The following is a 23,441-nucleotide window of genomic DNA, read 5'->3' on the forward strand; positions in this document are numbered from 1 at the left end:
TGTTTTTACTTGAGCTTGTGCTCTGGTCTCTCTCTCTAACAACATTGTTAGTACAAGCAATTATTTTATACAAATTCAAATTTTCAAAATAGCTACAAGAAAGTCAAAGAGCTGTTTCTGAAATTTTAAGTGAGTATTTGATTTATATTAAAGGGGTCTGGGCTGAAGACCCAACATGACAGTACACAAAGGAGAAGCTGGGTTCATCTTCTTGTCTTAATATTGGTAGACAAGGGCATGAATTTCTTTTTCATAAGAAAAGCCCCCATGATATTCTTCACTTTGAAGAATATATTCACACTGAAAATATTTTCAGTAGCTCAAGCAGGTCAGAGAGAGAGCTTTGGAACTTTCTACCTGCTCCAAAAACAAGGAACCAAGGAGATTATATATGGGGAACAGACTAGGCTCTCAGTCATCTTTGGTGCTTGTGAGATAGCAGGGGAGGTTAGTTTGTTGGTAGTAGCTTACCAAGAACAGCATTACAGACTCATTTCGGTTAGAAAACACGTTGTAAGATCAAGTTCAACCTTTCCCCTATCACCAGCTTACCAATTAGACCGTGTCGCAAAGTGCCATGTCCAGTCATTTCTTGAACACCTCCAGGGATGGAGACTCTACCACCTCCCTGGGCAGCCCGTTCCAATGCTTAACAATCCTTTCTGTGAAGAAATTCTGCCTGTTGCCCAGCCTAAACCTCCTCTGGCTCACCTTAAGGCCCTTTCCTCTTGTCCTGTCCTTGATCACCTGGGAGAAGAAGCCAATGCCCACCTGGCTACAACCTCTTCTCAGGTAGTTGTAGAGAGTAATCAGGTCCCCCCTGAGCTTCCTCTTCTCCAGGCTGAACAAGCCCAGCTCCCTCTGCTGCTGCTCATAGACTGTTCACCAGTTCAATTGGCCTTTTGTGGACTTGCTCCAGCACCTCAATGTCCTTCCTGAACTGAGGGACCCAGAACTGAACACAGGGTTTTACATGTGGCCTCACCAGTGCTGAGTACAGAGTGACAATCACTGCCCTGGTCCTGCCAGCAACATTATTGATACAGAGATGCTGTAGGGTTTTTTCTGGTGTCACTGTTGTTACCCATTCTGGGGTATTTTATGGGACATCTGTGGCATCTGCTGCCATGGTGCACATATGTGTATGAGTAACCAGAAAAGTTGTTTTAGAACCTTAAATGAGTGCATGGTACCAAAGCGCTCAGGAGTCCATCATTGTGTATTCTGACAATAGTTCTAGAGTTACGTATTTTAGGAATAATAACACAGAAATCTGTCTGATCCATAATGACAAGCCAAAAAGGAAATGAAGTATCAGGTATTTCCTTTAAAGAGTAGATGCAATTTTTATCTTGACTTAATGCAAGGCTGCGGTGTTAGCTCTCAAAGGCTGGAGCTGCTGCAGTTTCCATTGCTCAGGGAAGATCAGCATAATGTAATGAGCAGCTCTTAACCAGCTGGCTAAAGGGTTGTATGCTCCTACTTGTATGTTTTGTTCTGATGTTATCCTTTTTTCCTCACAGAATTAATAGCACTTGGTTTCTGTCTGTGCTAGAAACAACATCTATTGAGTAATAGGTTTAAAGGAAGCTTTTGCTTCTGCAAACAAGTTAGAAGATAGTGAAGAGAGAAGGTATTTGTCTTGTAAGAATCACGGAAATTGTAAGAGAAAGTGTTAGAAACATTGGCATGTCTGAAAAAGAGTAATTAAAATTTGCAGCCAAACAAAATATTTCTTTATCTGGCTCTTACCTGTGCATTACTTAGCTGTCTGGGTTAACATTCAGTCATCCTTGGAGGTAATAATTAAAAATGGCAGAAATGCTAATGGTAATGAGTGTATGAATTAATATAATTAAGAATTTAATTTATATTAATTTGGAGCAACAGTTCTTCTCTAGAAAAGTATCCTGAAGTGTTCAGGTAGTAACTGTGGACCATGTCTAGTAACTTGAGGCAGAAGTATTGCATTATGTTTTTCAAATAGATAAGAATAAAATAGGTCATCTCTTGTTAACGTGCTATAAATCCATTGTTTTCAAGATACCTCTATAATCTTTCAGTTCCTTATAGCAATTGCAAGTGAAGTGTTTGATCAGCTGCTTGGTCAAATACAGATAAAAGACTGATAGTTCTGAGTGTTTAATTCTCAATTTCTATTGCTGTAGTAAATTTTACATGGAAATACACTTTCCAATTCATTTTCATGTTGAATGTCTACCTGTTGGTGTTGAGGGTTTCTTTTAAGGCCGAGATAAAAGCCTCTATTATTTCTAGCTGTATCTTTGTTTGAGGCTGCAGAGGTAGGCTTTAGGATGTTCCATATGTGCTAAGGCCATATCAATGTACAGGTTTGGGATTCTTTGCCATTGGATAGATCACTGTCAGCCTTCTCTAGGAACTTTCCGTTTGCAATAGAAAGTCTCTTAAACTTGCTTCTCTTATGTAGTGAGTAGCCTTGCACACACACAAGACTGTTGTCCTTGAAATGGTGGTGTTTTCTTAAGATACTAACAAGCTTGGCCTCTGAGGTTTGGGAGGAGTAAGTTGGTATTTTCTGAACTGCTAAAACTTGAGTCTGAAGCAAGACAACTGAAATGAGTGGTTGATGTGCAAGTGGTTCTTCATACATGTTATTCTGATGATGTGACTCTAGTATTCAGATAAGCAATGTCAAACATAGGAAGCTTTTTTTCTTTAATCAATTTTGGCCTCTACTGTCAGCTGAAGGAGTCTTGTCTGTGCTCTTGAAAGCAAGCTGTAAAGCACTGGAGCTTGTTGACACAAATGATATGTCAGTTGGGACAGCACACCCCTTGACAGAAAAATATCATCTCTTTATTGTGTCAAAGGCTTTAGCACTTTTTGTGTACTTAATTTATCAAGGAAGGTTCATGAAATAGCGAACAAATGAAGACAGTATTACTCTGGAAATGAAGAACTCTCTAATGAACTCCATTACTGGTTTTTTCTGCTGAGTAATACGTAATTTTGGAAGCTGGTGTTAAACACTTAAATCTTTGAGATAGAGCAGTCGTACAGCCTTACCATTTTCTCTTCAGCCTGACTGTTCTGAAGATCCACATGCAGTATATGGGCAGTGAAAGAATAGAACAGAATACTTTCATTGGAAGGGTCCTATAATGATCATCTAATCCAACTGCCATCCAGACTATGACATTATCCGAGTCAGATCTAGAGAGTATTGATAAAATTCCATTTTCATGACCATTAATGAAAGAGCTCAGGTGTAGAAAAGCTGCTGCTTTTTTGTTTTAATTATGCACTGAATTTACAGAACTTGTATATGTTTAAAGAGAAAAGCAGTCATTCTTCTGAGTAGGTTCATTGACTTCTGCAGCCACATTGAATTTGTTTTCTAGACTACAGCAGATAAAACAAAATGTAGACTTCTCTTTACAGTTGTCCTCTTGGAGGTGCTTTTTGCACCTTAAAAGTCTATTTCCACAATACTGTGCTGGAAAAGAAAGGCTAGTGACAGTCTTTTTTCAGTACTTTAAACACCTTAGAGTTATGTAAATGTATTCTGCTGACTTCAAAGTCTTCAACATGTGTTGCACTCTAAAAGATATATATAAAATCTGACTAAGCACTGAACAACTAAGAGACTCAAGTACAGATGCTTGAGCTGCTTCTGAGACCTGTTTTCATTTTTCCCTAGTAGAGATAGCATTGGTCATTGTTGTAGACCTTAATACTAGGGGTTTTTTTGGTTTGGGTTTTTTTAACTTGCACTTTACTGCTTGGCATCTTTGTTTTCCTACTGTGAAGGTCATCAACCATCACCTGGGAACAAATTTCTTGAGTTTGGAAGAACTGTAGCTGTGTTTTGTGCTGTGCTAATCTCTTCTTGAAACTGAAAAAAATACACACTGTTTATAATAGTTGTGAATGTTTTATCAGTAAGATAAGTATTTAATTCCTTCAACAGCACATGAAGTGACCCTTTTCTGGTTCTTGCACAAAAGCTTTAAATGTCTGTTTGGATTTTTAAAGTCTTTAAGGAGCCAAGATCTGTAACTGAAGTATTCCTGTCATTCTACTTAAAGCTAGATTTTTTCCAGTTCATAATTTTAGCTTGATCTCTACTGTCCCAGCACTTAAAGGAATTTTTGTAGCAGGCAATTGTTGTATGTTTGCATGTGGTTCTAAGTTTTTTGTTTAAAAAAATTTCAGCATATTGTAACTTAACTTTGTTTTTACAGCTGTATTGTATAAGAACCCTACAATTCATATGACTATCAACCTCAAAGTTTTTTGTAGTCAAAGTTTAAACTGTACTTGTATTCATGTACTGCAGCAGTATCATTGTGATTAAAACCATCCAAAGTTTCATCTTTAAATATCTTAAGTATTTTTTATTCTAGTTTCATTCTGTAAATGTATTTGTCCAATCAGTCAACACATCCATTAAGTTAGATGGACTTGATACAGCCTCTCTGTTACTTCCGTGTAAAGAAAATTAGGATAAGTGACAGTTTTTGAAGGTCTCTTTAATTAAGTAGTAGAAAGTGAGAGAGAAGAGTTAAGAGTCAAGTTTTAGACAAAAATTGCTTTCAAACCTACCAGTTAAGCCCTGTGGTTATCTGGGAAGGATGTCTGCTTACCTCAAAGGAACTGTTGAGTGTATCCTTCAATGTGTAAGGGTTTCTCTTACTTTACTAAACCCAGTTATTGATTAGTTGTGAGGTATAAAGCTGTTTCCTTTTGGGAAGGCAGGTGGTATTAATTTACTTACCCAGAAAAAGTTACAGTTTCTTGTGTTTAGCAGTGACTTAGTAACATAACAGGTTGCTTAAATATAAATTAAAAGTTGCTTTATTTAAAATAAAATGGAAAACACCTTTTTCCTACTGAAAACTGAATAAGCTGGAATTTGAAGGAGGAAAAATTACTTCTTTGTCCTGTCATTTTAGGGTACGGTCAATGGTGTGCTGCTAGTGACGCCAAATAATATAATGTTTGATCCTCATAAAATGGATCCTCTGGTCCAAGAGAATGGCTGTGAAGAATATGGCATCATGTGTCCAATGGAAGAAGTGATGTCAGCTGCTCTGTACAAGGAAATTGTGGACAGCAAAATTAAGGAGTCATTAAGCATGTAAGACATAACAGTATTTATAAAGCTTTGGGTAAATTTGAACTGTAGTCATATTGTTGACCATACAAAATCAGCAAACCAGCATTTTCCTTCTTTTTTTTGTTAGGAAAGGATATCAAAAATTGGCTTGGAAAAATCCTATAAAAAGCTTGCTTTAGTTCTCACACCCTATGTATGATACAGGACAAATTGTCTTCTATATACATGGATTCTAATTTCCTCCAGTAGTCTCTTATAAAGATCAGTGTATAGGAAGAGGTACCACACTGTTTCCTCTGCCACTTCCCTACTATGGAAACAGTAATAGATGTGTTCAATAATTTGACTGGCATACACAATAAGAAAGTGCAGCTTTGACAGTCTTAGGTGTAAATTTTTATTGTTTAGCATTTTTCACTTGCTTCTCAAACTTGTTGTTCTAACAGATGATTTAGACTAATTTAAGATCTGTATATATTTTCATAGGACTAGGAGTATATTTTTTTCCTTTTTGGCTAGGGGAGGGACTGGATATTCACCTGTAGATATAGCCTTTTTTGGAATAAAGAATGAATTTGGATTGGTGAGCTCTATTCACTGGTGTTTTGTGCAGCAGGCATTTAAAATCAACTTTAAAGGGCATTCTGAGCAATCTTTGTTCTGTTCTCTGTTGCCTATTTTTATACTGTCATCAGAAAAAGATAAATTCTCTTGAAAACCAAAAAGGACAAAAAAAATCATGCCACCTTTACCTGTCACAGCTCATAAAGCACAAAAATTTGCAGACTGCCGTGACTGTCTAGCTGCAGGAAAGTGGGCTTCTTTAACCAAGAGAGTGTAAAGCTGTTTACTTGATATGTAACTCTATACCATACTTAAAATAGTTGCATTTTTTAAGATGCTCAATAACTCTTAAAAATACCCTCTTACATTTCATATAGGTAGTACCCTAAGTACATATTTCTTCATAAACTTAACTATCTGGACACTCAGAAGTATTAATTTGCCTCATACTATTTTTAAGCTCAGTTTTGACATAAACCTGGGAGTGACCTGTTATCTTGCCATGGTCTTGTTTGCTGCCTGTTCACATGTGTCTATTGAAAGGGCAACTGAAGTATATGTTGCTACAGCAGTACTTCTGGGGTTTTTGATGTAGAGTGATGTTGCCTTCAGCATGATTGCTTTCTGGAAGTTTTATTTTCCAGACTGAGTTTTAAAAAGTTGCTCACAGTTCCTACTTCAATTGATACACAGTGGAAGGAGTTAGATGGCTCTTTTTAACTTACTTCCTTGAATCAGAATAGTGCAGTTTCAAAACAAGTATTTTTCTATAATGTTTAGTTTGTTAATGACTTAATATTGGCAAATTTATCTTCCATGCTGTTGATTTTTGTGCTCCTGTAGCACATGCATTTTCTTTTTTGTTTATAATATGAATGCATATGGAATGAAGATGTCCTCTAATAAAAGGTCGCACTCTGCATTCAGAGGCCTGTATGTCCAATTTGATTTATCTTTCTTGTCAGCTTTATAAACTAGTAGATGGATCACTTGTTACTAGCATTTTCTTCAGTCCCTGCAACTTTTCTGCTTTAGCTAAATATGAGGCATATTTGTAAATTTGGGGGGAAACAAAAATCAAATTTTTTAAGTCTGTAAACAGAAGTCCTAACAGCTTCAGCTAGACCTGAGAAAACCCATGTGTCTTCAGGTATTTGACACTTAAATCATGTTTTCTCACTGGTTTTTTCCCTACATATTCCCCTGTTATAGTTAACCTTCTTTGACTCTCCAAATTTTGCCAACTGTCAAAGCTGCTTAAACTTGAGAAAGCAGTCTTATTTTCTATATTCAGACTGTTGATATGAAAAATGGTCATAAACCTAATGGAAACTTTGATTCTTAAAACTGCAATTTCATGTTGTATGGTTTCTACATATAAGCCACAGTCTATGCTGAAACTGGACAAAAAATGTCTGATCACATACAGATGTTTTATGTATTTCATGAACCTTACGTTGTGCTTGTGTAAGAGCACCTATTATGAGCATAATCCTGAAGAATTAAGGAAGTGGCCTGGTCTAATAGATAATAAATTCTAAAGCCTAATCCACATGCTTTGTAAGCAAAATTACTCCATCAGCAAAAGCTTAATACAAGTTTCATGTTAACAGTCCCAGGTGTGTCATGCTGGCAAAAAGATCAACTGTGTTTACCATTACAGTATCACATTTTATGCTTGTTTATTACTAATGCTTTGGATTAAGTTGGTTTTTAGGGTGTTCATTTGTTTTAGAGCTTAAACAAAACATAGTGAAGTAAAGAGCTTGATATTAGAGGTACCTGTTATAACAACATTCCTATTTTGCTCAACAGAGATGTAGAGCAGCTGTCAGTAAGGGAACTTGGCCATTCCAAGAAAGCTGCAAAGAGCAATACAGATGACACGGATTCCAGGGTTCGGGACACGGGCAATGACAGTGCTAGTACTGCCCCAAGAAGCACAGAGGAGTCTCTTTCAGAAGATGTGTTCACAGAATCAGAACTCTCTCCAATACGTGAGGAACTTGTTTCCTCAGATGAGCTTCGGCAAGATAAATCTTCTGGAGCATCATCGGAATCTGTCCAAACAATAAACCACACTAGTGCTGAATGTTTAACAGTCATTTCAGACTCAAATGAAGCTGCCAGTGACTTAAAGCCCGGTGCCGAAATGGTTGTAGGTGTTAAACAGCTTGGTACCCACTTAAGTTCAGAAAGTGCTAAAATGTCTGTAAAGGGGCGACAAGAACCTGGTGAAAACACTGCAGATGTCCTCCAGCAGTCTTTGCAAAGATCACAGGGTAGTGAGGAGCACAGCAAAGAGACAGAAGTGGGCAAGGATCAGGGTTCCTCGCTAGGAAAAAAAGCAGATAATGAGATGGAAGAGGAATGTCCAGCTTGTGAAGATACCACACACTCTCAAAAGAAAGAGACACCTAGCAAAGGAAAAGTAGTGGGAGAGCAAAGTCAAGACTCAGAGGCAGAAGTTGAAGAACTCCGCAAGCTCTGGAAGACGCACACTATGCAACAAACAAAACAACAAAGAGAAAACATGCACCAGGATTCACAAAAAGAAATCAGTCAGAAAACTGTATCTGCAGGAGATGGGCGGTCAGAAGGTGAGTCATTGGGTATTTGTGGATACAGTGTTAACCTTTGGATGTGTCACCCTTCAGTTTAATGGTGCGGTTTTTTCATGCTGTCCAACATACCTCTCCATGGGCTGGTTATATTTCTTGTTGGCTTGAAGATATGCCAAAGTTAAACTTTACATAAACTAGTGGAGACAATATTGCGTAGGAAACTGAGAACATGGATAACTTTGTAATTCTTCCTCATTGGAATTATATTTATGGTCATATTAAATCACAGTATCTTTGTAGGAGAGATTTAAACCTGTAAAATCAGATGGGTGCTGCATTGGTCACTGTACAGCTCACAGTTGAAAAGGTTCTTTGGCAATCAGTTAGCTGTTGCTTAAATTTTGATTCCAGTGTACATGTGTGTGAAGGAATTTTAGGGAATTAATTTGATGTTATGGCATGCCTGCCTTATGATTAAGGTTTATAGTGTGAGCAACAAACACTACAGTCTTAACATTTTTTGATGTTTTCAGAATGCATCTTGTCATACTTTCATGCTGATTAGAACAAGGCTAAGCATCCAAAAAGCTTTGTTCATGACAAATAAGAGCTAGATGCTAAGAAACTAGTGCTATGGATACAGGGAACAGCTAGGTTTTATTTCTTGTGTACCTTTATTCTTCTGCAGAGATCAGGGCCTGGGATTATTAGTTAAACCCTTAAAGTTTGTCCAAGTTTTTATCATATAGAAGTATGCTGTGCCTTTAAACAGCTTAAATATGCTTTTGTATGAATTTGATTTTGCTTTCTAAAAAATTCCTAAGTTGCTTTCTGATGTCTTCCCATCTTACTAATGGAGATAACTGTTTTAATTGTGCAATATTTGGGAAATTAGAAAAAAACCTATTGGTGTGTGACAGGCATTAAAGATAAGTGAAGTGCATTTGAAGGTTAAATTCTTTATGTTAATTATTAGAGTTGAAATTATATCGAATAGAGGTACATTCTTTGGTTAACAGAAGTTCGTCTACACTTCAAAATCTGATATAGTAGTTTTTGCTTGATTTTTTTTTGTTGTTGTTGGTTGGGTTTTTTTCCTTCTTTTAAGGAAATAAATGAATTTTGAAATTTGAAGCAGGTGAATAGTTGCATCATTCTGTGATAAGTTTTACTTTTTTGCCCTAAATATTAGAAGTAGTCCTCCAGCAAATATGTCAGCTAGCAGTAGTTGCTGGTTGTGACTTTAAAAAAATTCAGGTACTAAGTGTTTTGACACAATTGCTGCTTTTCTTTCAAATGGATATTTGTAACTCAGTTGCATTAAATGCTTTAGTTTTGGTTTTCTGTAAGATTGTATCATTGAATGACTCCAGGTTTCTTATGTGCTATGTATATGTGCAGAGTAAATACATATATATATATATATAACGAAAAAAGGGTCTGCATACAGTCCTACAGAAGAGTGCTGGCTAAAAACCTGATATTCACATGGTGCTACTGCCTCACTCAAGGTTGATGGGGTAAAATAAAATAAAAAACAAAACAAAAAACCAAACCAAAAAGCACAAGATCCTTTTTGGAGATTTGTACTAATTTAGTCCAACTTCAGTACAAATTACTACATGTTTGTTATTCTTGCATGTTGTATTATCAGAATGCAAATGAACCAGTAAATTATGGATTAATATTTCTCAACCTAGATAGATATGGTGAACCTTTTACAGGCACGATTAAACAGAACCAAGGTAAAAGCATAGATCTGCTGTATAACTCCTGAAAACCATCACACCTATTAACAATAGGTCACTAAAAACACCAGGTCATTTAAAATTTGAAATGTAGTAAACACTTTCAAGCATCTTTTCTCAAAATAAAACTCTGAAGTAGTCATACTATGAGTTTTTGATCATTAACAAACCTAGATAGTCTTTTTGTCTCTTATTTATATAGCAGGAATTTAGTTGAATATTTTCTCTCTTGTGATAGTTTTGAGAATTTAGGTTTTGGGAACTACTGTTTTTTGATTGTTGCAGAGGTCAGATGTTTCTGAGTTTGGAATGATCTGAATGTTTGTTCTGAATGTTGAGCAGGTGATGCAATACAAGTTGATAACTCTGAGCAGACTAGAATAGCTAAAAAGGTCTTGCTTGTATCTATTTTAAATTTTTTTATTGCCCAAGCCTCTATTATACTCCTCTGTTTTTACAGACACTTATGTTAACCACTGGACTGAAACAAAGCTAGATGTGGTTGATACTTTCGAGAAATTGTAATGGTCTATAATTTTGTATGTGTATAAACAAGCTAAAATAGCATTAATGATCGCATGTCTGTTTGCTGCTTAGCTAGCTGAATATTGGCAGAGATTGAAAGGAAAAACAAGAAGCATGAGACACACAGTAGCCATTGCTGAAATCTTTTCTCATTAATTCTGTATCAGATGTAAAAGATGGTGTTGGAGAACTCACTAAAAAAAAAAAAAAAAAAACAAAACATTTGAAATAGTCTTTTTAAGACTTGGGACAGGGCAAAATTGTTTGGTTTTATTCTGTCTGCTAGCTGGAGCCATAATACCACTTCTCTGAGCTCAGGGAAGTCCTAATCTGCTGCCTCTGAAGGACCAAAATCACAAATAACAGATCATTTGAAGAGTACTTACCTAACACTGCCACAGAGTTCACGTGCCAGTCCTATGAAACAGACTTTTTTGTTTATTTTTGGTTCTTTTTAGTGTTTTTCTTTTCAGTCTGGGAATTTACCTTTGAGCTTACACATTAATAAAATACTTCCAAATAATGCATGTTATGACTAAGTTACTATACCATATGCTGCAGGTATAATTCTAAAATGTTGACTGAAAATATGACTGAAAATTAGGAGGCACGCATTTAAATAGTTACTAGAAAAAAATACTCTTTTGTGGAACAGTACCGTTCTAAACTGTATGGTGAAAATCTGGTTGAGAAAACATAGTTGCAGTGTTTATAGAGCAAGAAGGTGATGTTTTCTCTGCTTAGTGGATCTGTGGTCTGCATAGACATTGAAGGAGAACTTCAGCTATAAAGAAAAGATGTGTCCTGGGAAACTGAAACTTTATCTGTATGTATGTGTAATACCAGAGCTAGGATAAACCCTTTATTGTCATAACTAATCATAATAACTCTTAAATTTACATTTTCCTTTCTTGCTTTAAAAAAAAATCTCTTATGGCTGGAGGATTTTGGCAATTAATCTAGTAAAGAAACAATTTTAAGAGGGCTTCTTCCTTTACCTTGTGCTGACTTGACAATTCAGACCTTGAGGGTAATCATGTAATTCTATTAGTTCAATTAAATATACTACCAGAGAGAAAAATCCTGCCCTGAAACATCCAGTATACTTCATCCTGAGGTAGTGTTCATACCGTTGAGGTGTTTGATGTAGCTAACAAGTTAAAGTTCATCTTAATCCTGTATCAGTAGGGCCAGAACGTTTCTCTTGTAAATGACAAGTAACTAATGAACAGCTATGACATGTGTGAATCAAGCCAAAATACTTTTTTCACACAGTATCTTTTTCATGTATGTGAGATATCTGTTTATTGATGGAAGGGTGTTGGGAGTATGCATCAAGAGGGTTTAATAGTGATTCTGTGTTGAGAGTCTGCATCAAGAATACCTTCCGAATATTTTCAAGCATGGATGAAATGCTATAGTAATGTGATCTGCAGCCAGAAGCAGAAATGAATGTTAGAATTATTTAGTGTGTTGTACTCTGAAGTTAATTCTGCTGATGCAATTTACATAGCAAAAAAGGCAGGTAATTATTTCTACTTATCTTACCCCATCTCCCATTACTTATTTATACAAATGTCCTATATATCTCAATTGCCTAATATAAAATTAGTTAAACTTTTCAGTACATTGTGGATAGGTAACTTTGCCTTTATTAATAGGTTCTTCTGTTATGAAAGAAAAGAGACGACATCGATCTCACAAGTTTCTATGTCTCAGGGTTGGAAAACCCATGAGAAAAACATTTGTTTCTCAAGCAAGTGCAACAATGCAACAGTATGCACAAAGGGACAAAAAACATGAGTACTGGTTTGCTGTTCCACAAGAAAGGTAAGAAGGAGGTAAACTGTAAAAATCAGCAATTGCCAGTAGCTGTTTGAGCTTTTTATTTTTTCTGCACCATTCAAAATTTTGCAGTGACTGTGTCTAAATAATCACCGAAAAGGGTCAGTGTCCAAGGATATTGTTGATTGGCTTGTATTGTAATTGCCATTGGAATACCTCATTACCTTACTGACATTTTACTGATTTGCTTGAGTTATTTGTAAGTTTGGCAAGTAGTTTCTCGTTATACTATTTAGGCTTTTGTTTGTAGCAAGTAAATAAAGAAAGATTCATGTGGTGTCTTGTGGATGAAGTAAGTTCTGCAGCAAAATCTTTGTCATTATCTGTGCTTCCCATTATTTGGAAACTTTGTAAAAATCCTGAGTTCAGAAGAGCTAGCTGGGCTTCTTTTGTCTTATCTTTATATATGGAACATAAAACCTTTCCATGAACCAACTTAAGCATGTCTTCTGGAAAAATACCTAAATTTGTTGAACTCATTCAGTGACATGAGATGTTCATGCTCACTCACTGGTACAGTCTTGTGTTCTGAAATGATCTTTACTGCTAGGAAACTGTGAATTATTTGCAACCCAAAAGTGGGTTTTAGTGCCTTGTCAAAGACTGGGGGGACAAGAAAGAAACAAAAACCTCTCAGGTATCACCTTGTATAAATACCTACCCACAATGATCAAGTCACTTTTCCATCTTTTCTTTTGAGCTGAATGGTGTAGAATGTTCAGTTGGGGCACTGCAGTTGAGGAGAGATACGGATCAAATTGAGAGAGTCCAGAGGAAAACAGCAAGACTATTTAATGCCTAGAAAGTATAACATATAAAGAAAATTAGAAGTAAGTGGTGTTCTTTAATCTAAAGGAGAAAAGGTTGATTGCAGACATAAAATCATTTTATACTGAACTTGGCTGCAACAAGAAAGGCAGTAGTCTTTTTTGTTTCATGTCCACTGTGGATGGAAATGTGTAATGGACTGAAATTACATCTGTTCTACTTTTGCAGCAGGTAGAATTGAGTCTGTGCTAGTGCATCACTAACTTGCTTTTAAACATCACCCCTGCTACCTCTTAAGTGGTAGAGAGGATGCAAAGTTTTGAGTCAAAGGTCTGTCCCTCTAATTCTGCTGCAGTTAGTCCTGTCTGGGCCAGGAGTTCTCTTGTGGTTACAGTCAACTCGAATCTGCTTGTTCTATTAGTATCATATTTAATTAGAAAACAGATAAATGTTTCATATATGGCGATGATGTCTAGATGAGTTAATTAAAATGATTACTGCCTCTTTGGTTAATTTTCTGATGTATCAAGCACTTACCTTCAGCATAAAGCAGAATTAGTCACCTATTTTGGAAGAAATGGTTCTTAGTTTGCAGTCTTGTACTGATCTCTTTAGAAATTATTTCATCTGTGAAATAATTAACTGAATGGGGCAGTATAGTACCAGTATCAGTTATTTATTCATTCAATGTGCGTCCTATGATTTTTGTAAAGAAAAAGTTATGTCCTCATAGTGGGGTGTTCATTCTCTTAATTCCCTGTTAACCTTGCTGAGTGCTAGTCTGCATAGGTCAAAATACTTAGCACCAATCCAGTTGTCTTTGTCACTGAGTAGTAAGAAAGACAGAAAAGTAGGTATCTGTCAAACCAGCTTTATTTCAGTGTTCTTGAACTCAAAAGAGCCAGTCTGGGAAGGAGTGTCTAACTTAAGCACCAAGCTTCATGTACTTTTTTAAACTGCTATAATTATACATAATTCCAAGTTCTTGAAAAGTTAAAATCGGGACTTAAGAAAAAACTTCATACTTGTATGACAACTTAAAATTGATACCTCTTACAGTGCATGAGGAACCTGCAGCTTCTTGTTTGGACTTCTGTGATAGAATTTACCTAACCTAATGCATCTGGAATGTTTTGTTCTTTCCTACTGCCAGAGAAAAATTTGCCTTTTTTTTCCCCTTTCATCACTGTTAACCAGGAACCTTAATCTTAACAAGGGTGATTTTAAATAACTGACCCTGTTCAGAGACTGTTACTACATACCTGTGTGCAGTATCCTGTTAGGCAGGGGCACATGAAAAATGTAACTGCACTTTTGAGAGACTTTGCAGCTCTATATCTCTTGCTGGTTTTCCAGTGTTCAGTTTTTCAAGGATTTATCATGGAAGGGGGAAAAAAGGTTCAAATATTATTCTTCATGCTATTATGGTACGCAGATGTAGCAAATATCTGTGAAGAAAGACATAGGAATATTCAAACTCTTGTAACCAGAGTCATAAGGCTCTAGCTCTGAATCTCTCTTCCATGATGAAGAGACACTAGTAGATGCATTGCAAGTCCTTTTCCTGATTGCTCTGTCTGTGCACCTGCAGCAAATACAGGGTAGACTGACATCTGTTAGGATTGCAAATAACTTCTGTCTGTGAATTTGCTCTTCTAAACCAGAGAACAATGCCATTTTGTGGCACATAACTTAAAAGGAGGTAACTTTGAATCTTGGTACTTACTGCGGTTAGAATAGTCTGTAGTTTGTGATTTCATGATTTTATATATATATGTGTATATATATATATGTTGATGCTTTCAGCCATATTCCCTCACATCCATATTCCCTCACATCTGTAGTACTTCCCACAATTTGTATAATTTTGATTGTCTTGGAAGTGTTCAGCTGTTCTTCAGGAGTGGGGAAAACAGACATGCAGACATTTTTAAATTCCAATTTTGTTTGGGTTTATGTAACTCTTTCTAAATAAAATAGAAAAGTCTTAGTGTTTTTTTTATTTTGAGATTTATTTCAGTTTTAAGAAAAGGTATCCGATGGGACAGAAGTGGTTGAAAGACTGTACTTGTATATGAAATCACAGCTAATGCATTGCCAACTTGCTTCCTCATTTTTTTCTCCAGTCAGCTTCATATATTTAAAAATTTTTAAATAAAGAACTAGCTAGGTTTTTTCCAAAATCTGTCTCTAATATCTAGTAAAATATTTAATAGTATTTCTATTTTAACCTTAAATACTTAATATTATTAGACATTACCTAAAACTCACCTTATTTTTCTTTCCTGTATCATAACTTGACTTTTCTAGGACAGATCACTTGTATGTCTTCTTTATCCAGTGGAGTCCAGAAATATATGCAGAAGATACTGGGGAGTCTCTTCGGGAACCTGGATTTATAGTGGTAAAAAAGAAGGAAGAGCCTGAAACTAGTGAAGAATCTAGTACTGAGGATGCTGCTAAAGAATGGGAGGTAAGGAAGGGCAGTGTCAAAGATTTTTTTTTCATGCATTCATAAGAATATATTAAAATAATATTAAATATTTTCCAAGAGGAAAAACAAAGCACTTTATTAGTCTGATTACCATGATCATGGCTGTTCAGTTTATGCCATCCTAATGCTTTGGTCTAACATCAGGTCAGGGCAACATTTCACAATTGCAAGGCATTTTTGTGTGGAGCAAATTGTAACTTAAACCTCCTAGGGAAAGGAGTGTGAGTATAGCAATGACGTTGGATTTGCAGACTTGATTTTCAGTCTCATAAACTGACAGTTTCCTGATATTTATTATTCATGTATCTGGATTGTTCAGTGTTTATTGGTAAGACTCTAAAAAAGGGATGGGACAACAAAAGAGGAAAAGAACAGCTATTAGTGACATGTCTTTTCAATAATTTAGTAATGAATTTGTCAGTTATAACTTATTCATGCATTAAAATGTTGAGTGAATGTTAGAAATATATTGTAATTGCAAATATCTCTTCTTTTTTTTTTATAATAAGCACATTTCTCTCATGTGAATCTGTGTCCACTGTGCTTCTATGGACACATCTTTACATGTCTGCATGGTTTTGTTTTGTAGTGTACATGCAGTTAAAGCACTTCTAGTCTTGTACATTCAAGTGTTGGTCAAAAGTTTGATGATTCTTGTCGTTATATATATTGTAGAAGTATCCCATCAGCACTGTGTAATTTGAGTCTTGGGACAGCAATTGCAATCTCTGACTGTAAGCTTTTTGTTTTTCTTTCCCCTACCCCCACCTTGCAGTGGAACATGTTGAAATTAAGGAAGTCTACACTTGTGTTTTATGTAGCGTGTAAAAGAAATTTTAAAGAACTGCAGTAGTCTAATGACAGGTAGTAGTTTTCTGCTTAGCTCCAAAAGTTAGAACCATAGAACTCTGAATTCAGAGTTCAGACTTAGCTAGTTGAAGTATTAGGCTGTGGTTGCAAAACACACTCCCTTCAGCTCAGTGATGTTGCATGAAGCATTTTTGCTTTGAGACATTGAAATTAATATCATAAAAACATATCTTTTGAACTTTCATATTTTCAGCATATGTATCAAGTATTTTTACCAAGAGTGTATTTTGTTGATTCTCGCTCAAAGCCTTTACAAGTATTTGGTCATTTAAAATTTGGCCTTTTGGAGCATGGGGATCAGTGGAAAGTGATCTATATCATTGTTTAAAGCACAGTATACCTCTCTTTTAGTGAGCTCTTCAGTAGCTTAGCACCTTAATATAATTGCAGAATAATTTCTATAGAATATAGTGAAAAGAATTTTTCATTATTGAATGTTGTAAATTTTAGAAGCTAATTTTGAAGATAGTTGAGGCAGTACATTTTTTGCAAGTATTAAAATCTGTAAGTTATTTTCCACAGAATGAGGCCACACCTTAAGACTGTATTTAGGTCTTCTCTGGAAACAGTCATAGGAAACATTTCAAAAATATTGTGATTTCTGTGTGTTATGTGAAATTTGTCAAGCTTGGTTCTCTTAATATTATCAAATAATAATTTTCCAATTTAGAAGTTAGTGTGATTAGTGAGATGGAGAACTGTATAAAAAAAATGTTATGCAAGTACAAGAAATATGCTAATATGGTCTTTTGTGCATTTTAGTTTGAGTAATGTGACTTCCTGTGACTAACTTTTAGCACGAATCTGAAAGCTGTTTAAAACTAACTTTTTAATCTGAAATGACAGTACCAGATGGTTTGACCTGTCATTACATAAAACTGTGTTTAGTGGCTTTTAACATGTATGCTAAAAAATATGAGTAAATACAGGGAATTGTAGCTGTTGTCATAGTCATTTCCACTTAATTTCAGTGATTATTGTCGATCAGTATACTTCCTTCCTTCAATGCAACAAGCTTGTCTTCTGTGAGTTTTTGCTCCAGATGCAATCTAAAATAGCAGGTGAACAGTATAACTGAAGTCTTTTGTGGGTATTTGGCTGAAAAACAGGCTGCCTTTTTCAGATCACAAGGGTGGGAGAACTTGGGGTGGAAGGGAAGTGGAAATGCATCACAAAGTACTGTTGATCTACCAAAGGATGAAGGTAGTGGAGTACCTTTCTTTTCCAAAAAGTGTTCTCCCTGCTGTCATTGTACAGTATCTTAACACTAGAAAAACAGGGAAGAGGATTAATGGGTAACCCAGGTGTGGTGCTCTGAAACAGCTTTTGTTTCTTTGCTAGTTCTGTTAATACATTCAGGTGCAGCTTTTTATCAATAGACTTTGAGAAAACCTGTGCTTGTTTAGTGGAAAAGAAAATATGGGAAGAATAAGCAAAGGCAAAGATCAGTAACATGAAACAAGTAGTAGATGTTGGTTTATTTAAGTTTATCAGTGAATAGGACTGAACTCTAACTTCAGTTTTTGTCTGCTTATGCTTGCTTCTACCATAATCAAATACTACATTGTACAAAGTGTCAGAAAAAAACTCCAGTGAATCCTTTAACTTTTTCTTTTTGTAATGTTGCACCCTTGATAGATAACTGACTTAGAAGAAATAATTGTGAATCTACTGCTGTCTGACATTACCATCAGTAAAGGTGACTAATTCACAGTTACTTAGAGTTCGAAACAATCTCTCTGAGGCACCTTGGAGCTGCTGTTGCTGATGTTGTTGCTCAGTGTCTGTCTTCCTGAGAGGCCCCAGCCTGTGTCATTTGCAAAGCTTTCTGAAAAGGATACTTTCTCAGTTAAGATCAGTCCATGCTAAAGACTTGTCTCTGGTGTCCACTAGAAATGAATAGGCAACAACTTTATTTGATATACTATCTAAGGAATTAAACTGTGATGCTAAGTTCTCAGTTGTGTTATCCTCATCCATTTTTCTCAAATGTCTTTTATCTTGTGCTTTAGTGAACGGGCTTACACCAAGGAAGAGAGGGTGTTTTGAGTTGTGTGAGGTCGTTTGGGTTGGTTTGTTTGTTTGTTTTGGCTGTGTTTTGGGGTTGTTTTGGTGCTGTTTTTTTTGCCATCTGTACTGAGCTATAGGCCTGTAAAGGTATATTTATAATGGTATTCTTTTTTTACTTGATGTGTCTAAGTTCAAGTGTTAATGGCTTTCTGTATGTGTTAGCACATATGATGAGTACTGTTATGTGTTAATAAACAAACTCTTTCTCCAAAGCATATTCTGTATATGCATCTAAACATGGCAAGACTTGACAGCAAGCTGACTCCTTCTGTTATGCAGTGTCTCAGAAACAACTTCATTGGTACTTATGGTCTAATCTTGTTTCCTTTTTAAGTTCAAGTTGTGTATATAGTAGGTTCCTATTTAAACCTGAAATCTGTTAAGAAAACCCTTGAATTCCTCTGCATTAGAGTAATTCTTTTTTAAAGCATTGGTTCTTCCTTTCCCCTTCCCTGTCATTTGATCTCATTGCCATTATTCAAGATGGAGTTATACTTCAGGTCCTTGTAAATCTAAATACTCATTCACAAGATATTTGAAAGCAGGAAATTTTTTGTCTTAGGACTCCCAAGCTGGTCTTAAAGTAGTTGAAAGCTCATCTGTTTCATTTTTTTCATTAACTTGTTCATTGTGGAGGAAATACAGAAAATTAATTTGATTTAAAACAGTCTAAGAGTTAATCTCCAAAACGAAGCATGAGTTGATAGGTACTTGCAAATATTTTTTCCTAGACATGGTGAGTCATGTTCTGAACTTGCATTTCATAGTAATTACCTTTGGTTTTGCCTACTGAATGTCTGTAGAAAACAAAGATACAATGCTTCTGGAAAGCAGCATGCTGTAGTAATGCATCCAACTGAATTTCAGTTAGAACTTTAGATGTGGTTTGAAAATGCTTACTAGATTGAACCATTAGTTGCAATTGAACTTATGTCTTCTTGAAATGGTATTTGACTTGGACACTCAGCATTCCAACATTAACAAAGCTGTAACTTCTGGAGTGTCTCAGAATTCTATTTCTGTGCATTTATGGAAACGTGAAGGTCACAAACAGTGATTGTCTCTGGTTAGATAAGCACCTATGTCCAATATCCCAGTCTTGAAACCTTTTTCAGGTATTAAGTTCTTTATTGCATCTGGACTGGATTCTACAACATTTCTATATTAAAATGGATATTGCAGTTTTAGAATGCACTGCTGTCTTAAATTTTTATATTCTTAATCATGTTTCTTCTATAAATTTGCTTCCATTCCCAACTCTGTACTTCAGTGCTTGGATGCTGGTGCAACATCTGCTTGTTGTGTCTTACATTCTAAAATGTGGTATGAACATAATGCTGTGCAACAAGCTGGATAATACTGGATCAGCAGAGAGAAAAGGGAGGCTGAAACCTGTAGGCTTCTTGAATGAAACATTTCACAGAATGTGTAAAGATGCACCATGCTAACAGCCGTCAGAATAAGAATATTTTTTTCAATATGTTTCTTGAAAGGCTGTCTCTTTATGATAATGAATTGGATATACAAGCTAGATGGTTATTTGATTTTTACATCGTGTATTGTCAGTTAAGAAATTGGATGTGTCACTATGCATGTGTTGCTGTGCATTACCACAGAACATTTAATAGGCTTTGCTCTGGTACTGGAGGATGAGTCTCTTCAATCCCAGCAGTCATATGCTATAGTAGAAATGTTTCTGTTAATTTATTTTGGTTGGAGAAAGGGACTCTGGTGTCCATTTACATGATCCAATGCTCTTTGCAGAGATTGGTAACTTTCATTCTTGCTTTTGCAATTAACTTGAGTGATATTGTACTGTCTCTCAACTTCATGCATTAGGGTATTTCTTGTTTTGCTGTATTTATTGTCAGCACTTAATCTATTTGGAATCTTTCTATAACTTGTAAGTGAAAATTCAGAGGTTTCAATGACTTGGAGCTGTCCCATAGTTGGAATTATGAACGTGCAATTGAAATTGATGGCTATTTTATGTATCTAATAGAGGGATCTGGGATGGTCCCTCTGCTAAGAGTTAAAGCAGAGCCATTCAGCTAAAAAGCCTGTGCTTTTGAGATTCTTAATGGCTTTCAGCAAACCTTTGAAAATCCTCAGGAAAACTTTGTAATGGAAAAATGCTTCCTTTTTTTTCCCCCTCCCTTTCCCTAAGCTGTTAACAGGAAACAAACGATGACTTCTCAAATTAGACTTCCTTTCTTACGGAAACTTTCTCAGCCAACAAAGAAGCTGTGCCAATCCACGTTGTATTGACACTACAGGAGGTAGCTTTTTGTAATGTTTTAGTGTTTCTTGTACCCGTAAAAGGAAAAGGGATCAGACATCATTTAGCTGTAATCCCACATTAGCTTCACCTGCAACAATTTTTATGAACACCCACTTGTAGAACACAGAGTAGTAATTTTGTATAGAAGCCAGTATCTGATTTTGTTTTTTTTTTTTAATTTCAACTGCATTCTAACTTCATTGCTCCTGAACTTGACACTTAATTCATGTGGAATCAACAGCAAATTGCAAATAAACTGAGTAATTATGCCCCTCCAACCTGTCCTGTTACTGTTCTGGGCTAACCTCTGTCTCTTAAGAGGGTTGGAGCACAGGAAGTATGTTTTTTCTTAATGTAACCTCACTCAAAAAGCATGATTATTAAATGTAAGGATTGTAGAATTCAGTGTCACGACTTTTCTGTTTCTGTGGTATCAGGACACTGTTAGTGACTAAGTGAAACAAAATAATTCCATCTTATCCAGCTGCAAAAACCTTCTTCCACATCCAGTGTCCAGCCTTCCTTCTGAAGTTGAGGTTGCTATGCTTACTACCCTGTTTCAGTGTTATGAAATCTTGTCAGCTGATAACTTGAAATCTGGTATGGCAAAAGGTGTAAACCAGGTAATTGGTTTGGAGTGGAAATAAGACATTCCATAAGTTGTACCTTTATTTGTTGTCACTCTCCTTTTTTGCTGCTGCTACTTAAGTATTTTTTTGAGTTTATTAGAAGAAACAACATTGGGAGGTACAATTACAGAAAAGGACTATGCACATTGACTGTATAGAGATCTGTATCTTGGTTATGAATTAACAATGACAATAACAAGATTAGCATTCAGTGTAGTTAGATGCATTTTCTGTTGCTCTGTTGTCTATGTAAGAAATAGGTGGATGCTTTTATGTGTTTGCTGCTGTTCTGCATGGGTGTCAGATCTGAGCTGGTGCTCCTCACTAGAATCTTTTATTAAGAACAGTGATGGCAAGGCCTACGTTAATTGCAACAAGATACGAGATTCTGATTCCAGTTAACAGATACGTACTGTAATCCCCAAATGCATGAAAAAATAAAAGGACAGGTTATTAATCTTTCACCAAGTGGTGCTACTGGGGTCAGATTTCTCATGTGGGCTTCTTTCTGTGGCTGGGGTGGAGATCTGTCACAAGTGACAAGTTTTGCCACTTTTTCCTAGTGTGCTGTTTCTTGGTGCTGCTCAGGTTCTCCTGCCCTCCCCCTGCAGCAAATGCTCCCAGCTGAGGGCAGCTGCCAGCTCATGGGGGTGGCTGCTGCTGCAGGACTGAGCAGCAAAACAGACTGTCAGGAGGTCTCATAAAGTTACTTGTGCAATCATTCCCATTAAACTTTGCGTCTGGAATTAAGTGAAAAAGTGAGTAATCAGATCTAACAGAATTTTATTGCTCTCTTTTCTTTTGAGCAAGTTTTCAAAATCCTTTTGAGAAGCTCTGGGAAAAGCCATTTTTTTTAAAGAGAAGCTTGAAACTTATAAGCAAATTGTTAGAATTGATTAAATGTTGCAGGACAAAAAACGATTCAGTTCTTCAGATTCTTTTCTTCCTTTCCCAGCTTTGGAGAAACAACATGTTAGCTAGTGTTAGGGAGGAATTTTTATTTTTCCGAAGGGCAGGGAATAGATAACTGATAAAATAGGCTGTGGAAGAGTTAGTTGTATTGCTAGCTTTTGCTTTCTGCCTTAAAGGTTTCCTTTCCAGAGAAAGTCTGAAATATTTTTTCTGCATATTCTCCATTCCTTTAAGATTGCCCAGACTTGGCAGAGAAGGGGGTGATGTCTGTAGCTTGTATTATATTTCTGTATTGATGGTAATTCTCATTTGAAGCAGTTTTAAGGGTTTCTGGTTTTCATTCTTGTTTTAATCCTCAGTATTAGTTCACTTACTATTTGAAAATAAAACCCAACAAAAAACCTCAAGCACATAAATAGGCATATGGCTTATTATTGGAATTGTACACCATTTGGCTATATATGTAGTGTATTATTACATATTTGAATTTCCTAAATCCCAGCTTCAGTAATAAAAATGTTTTTACTTCCCACCTTAATAGTTCTGATAAGTTAGAACAAATTTACTTTTACAGATACCAGCTCCCAGAAAAGGTTTTACTAAAAATAAAAACATTTTATCAAAAAGAATATTATACACTAGTGCAAGCCGAGGTGTTCCATTATAAAGTTGGCAGTAAAATACAAGTTTTGGTCCTGGTTTTCTCTGCTTGGACATCTTGGCTTTTAGATCGCAGTGCAACAGCCTGAGTGAGCAATGATTTAATGTTGTTGTGTTGCTGACCTGGCCTATTTAATATTTCTGCACAGAACTTGAAGCATGGGTGATGTGGAGATTTTTTTTTGATGGTTGTTGTTTGTTTTGGGGGATGTTGGATGGGGGAAAGGGGGTGTTTCATTTTGGGTGTGGGGTAGAAAGACTGCAAGTGCTACTACAGAAAAATTCTTGAAGGGTTGTCATGCTTTTTACTGTTGCACATGCCTGTTTAAGTAAACAACCTTTCTTAAGGGGAAAAACAAAAATCATGATTCCAGAAATACTTTCTTGCTGGGACTAGCATTTAACCCATA

The 23,441-nt window shown here is 36.0% G+C and overlaps 1 protein-coding gene across 5 annotated transcripts in view; it reads left to right on the forward strand.

Moving 5' to 3' along the window:
• Window positions 1-23,441, forward strand: part of OXR1 (oxidation resistance 1) — a 275,058-nt gene that overhangs the window by 223,338 nt on the left and 28,279 nt on the right. For all 5 annotated transcript variants that reach the window (XM_082291244.1, XM_082291243.1, XM_082291245.1 and 2 more), the window contains 4 exons: window positions 4,938-5,122; window positions 7,481-8,265; window positions 12,164-12,332; window positions 15,426-15,588. In XM_082291244.1, the coding sequence (XP_082147370.1) occupies window positions 4,938-5,122; window positions 7,481-8,265; window positions 12,164-12,332; window positions 15,426-15,588 (1,302 nt within the window). The remainder of the gene's footprint in view (window positions 1-4,937; window positions 5,123-7,480; window positions 8,266-12,163; window positions 12,333-15,425; window positions 15,589-23,441) is intronic.

This window comes from Coloeus monedula (genome assembly GCF_965178545.1).
Source record: "Coloeus monedula genome assembly, chromosome: 1".
Classification (NCBI taxonomy): Eukaryota; Metazoa; Chordata; class Aves; order Passeriformes; family Corvidae; genus Coloeus; species Coloeus monedula.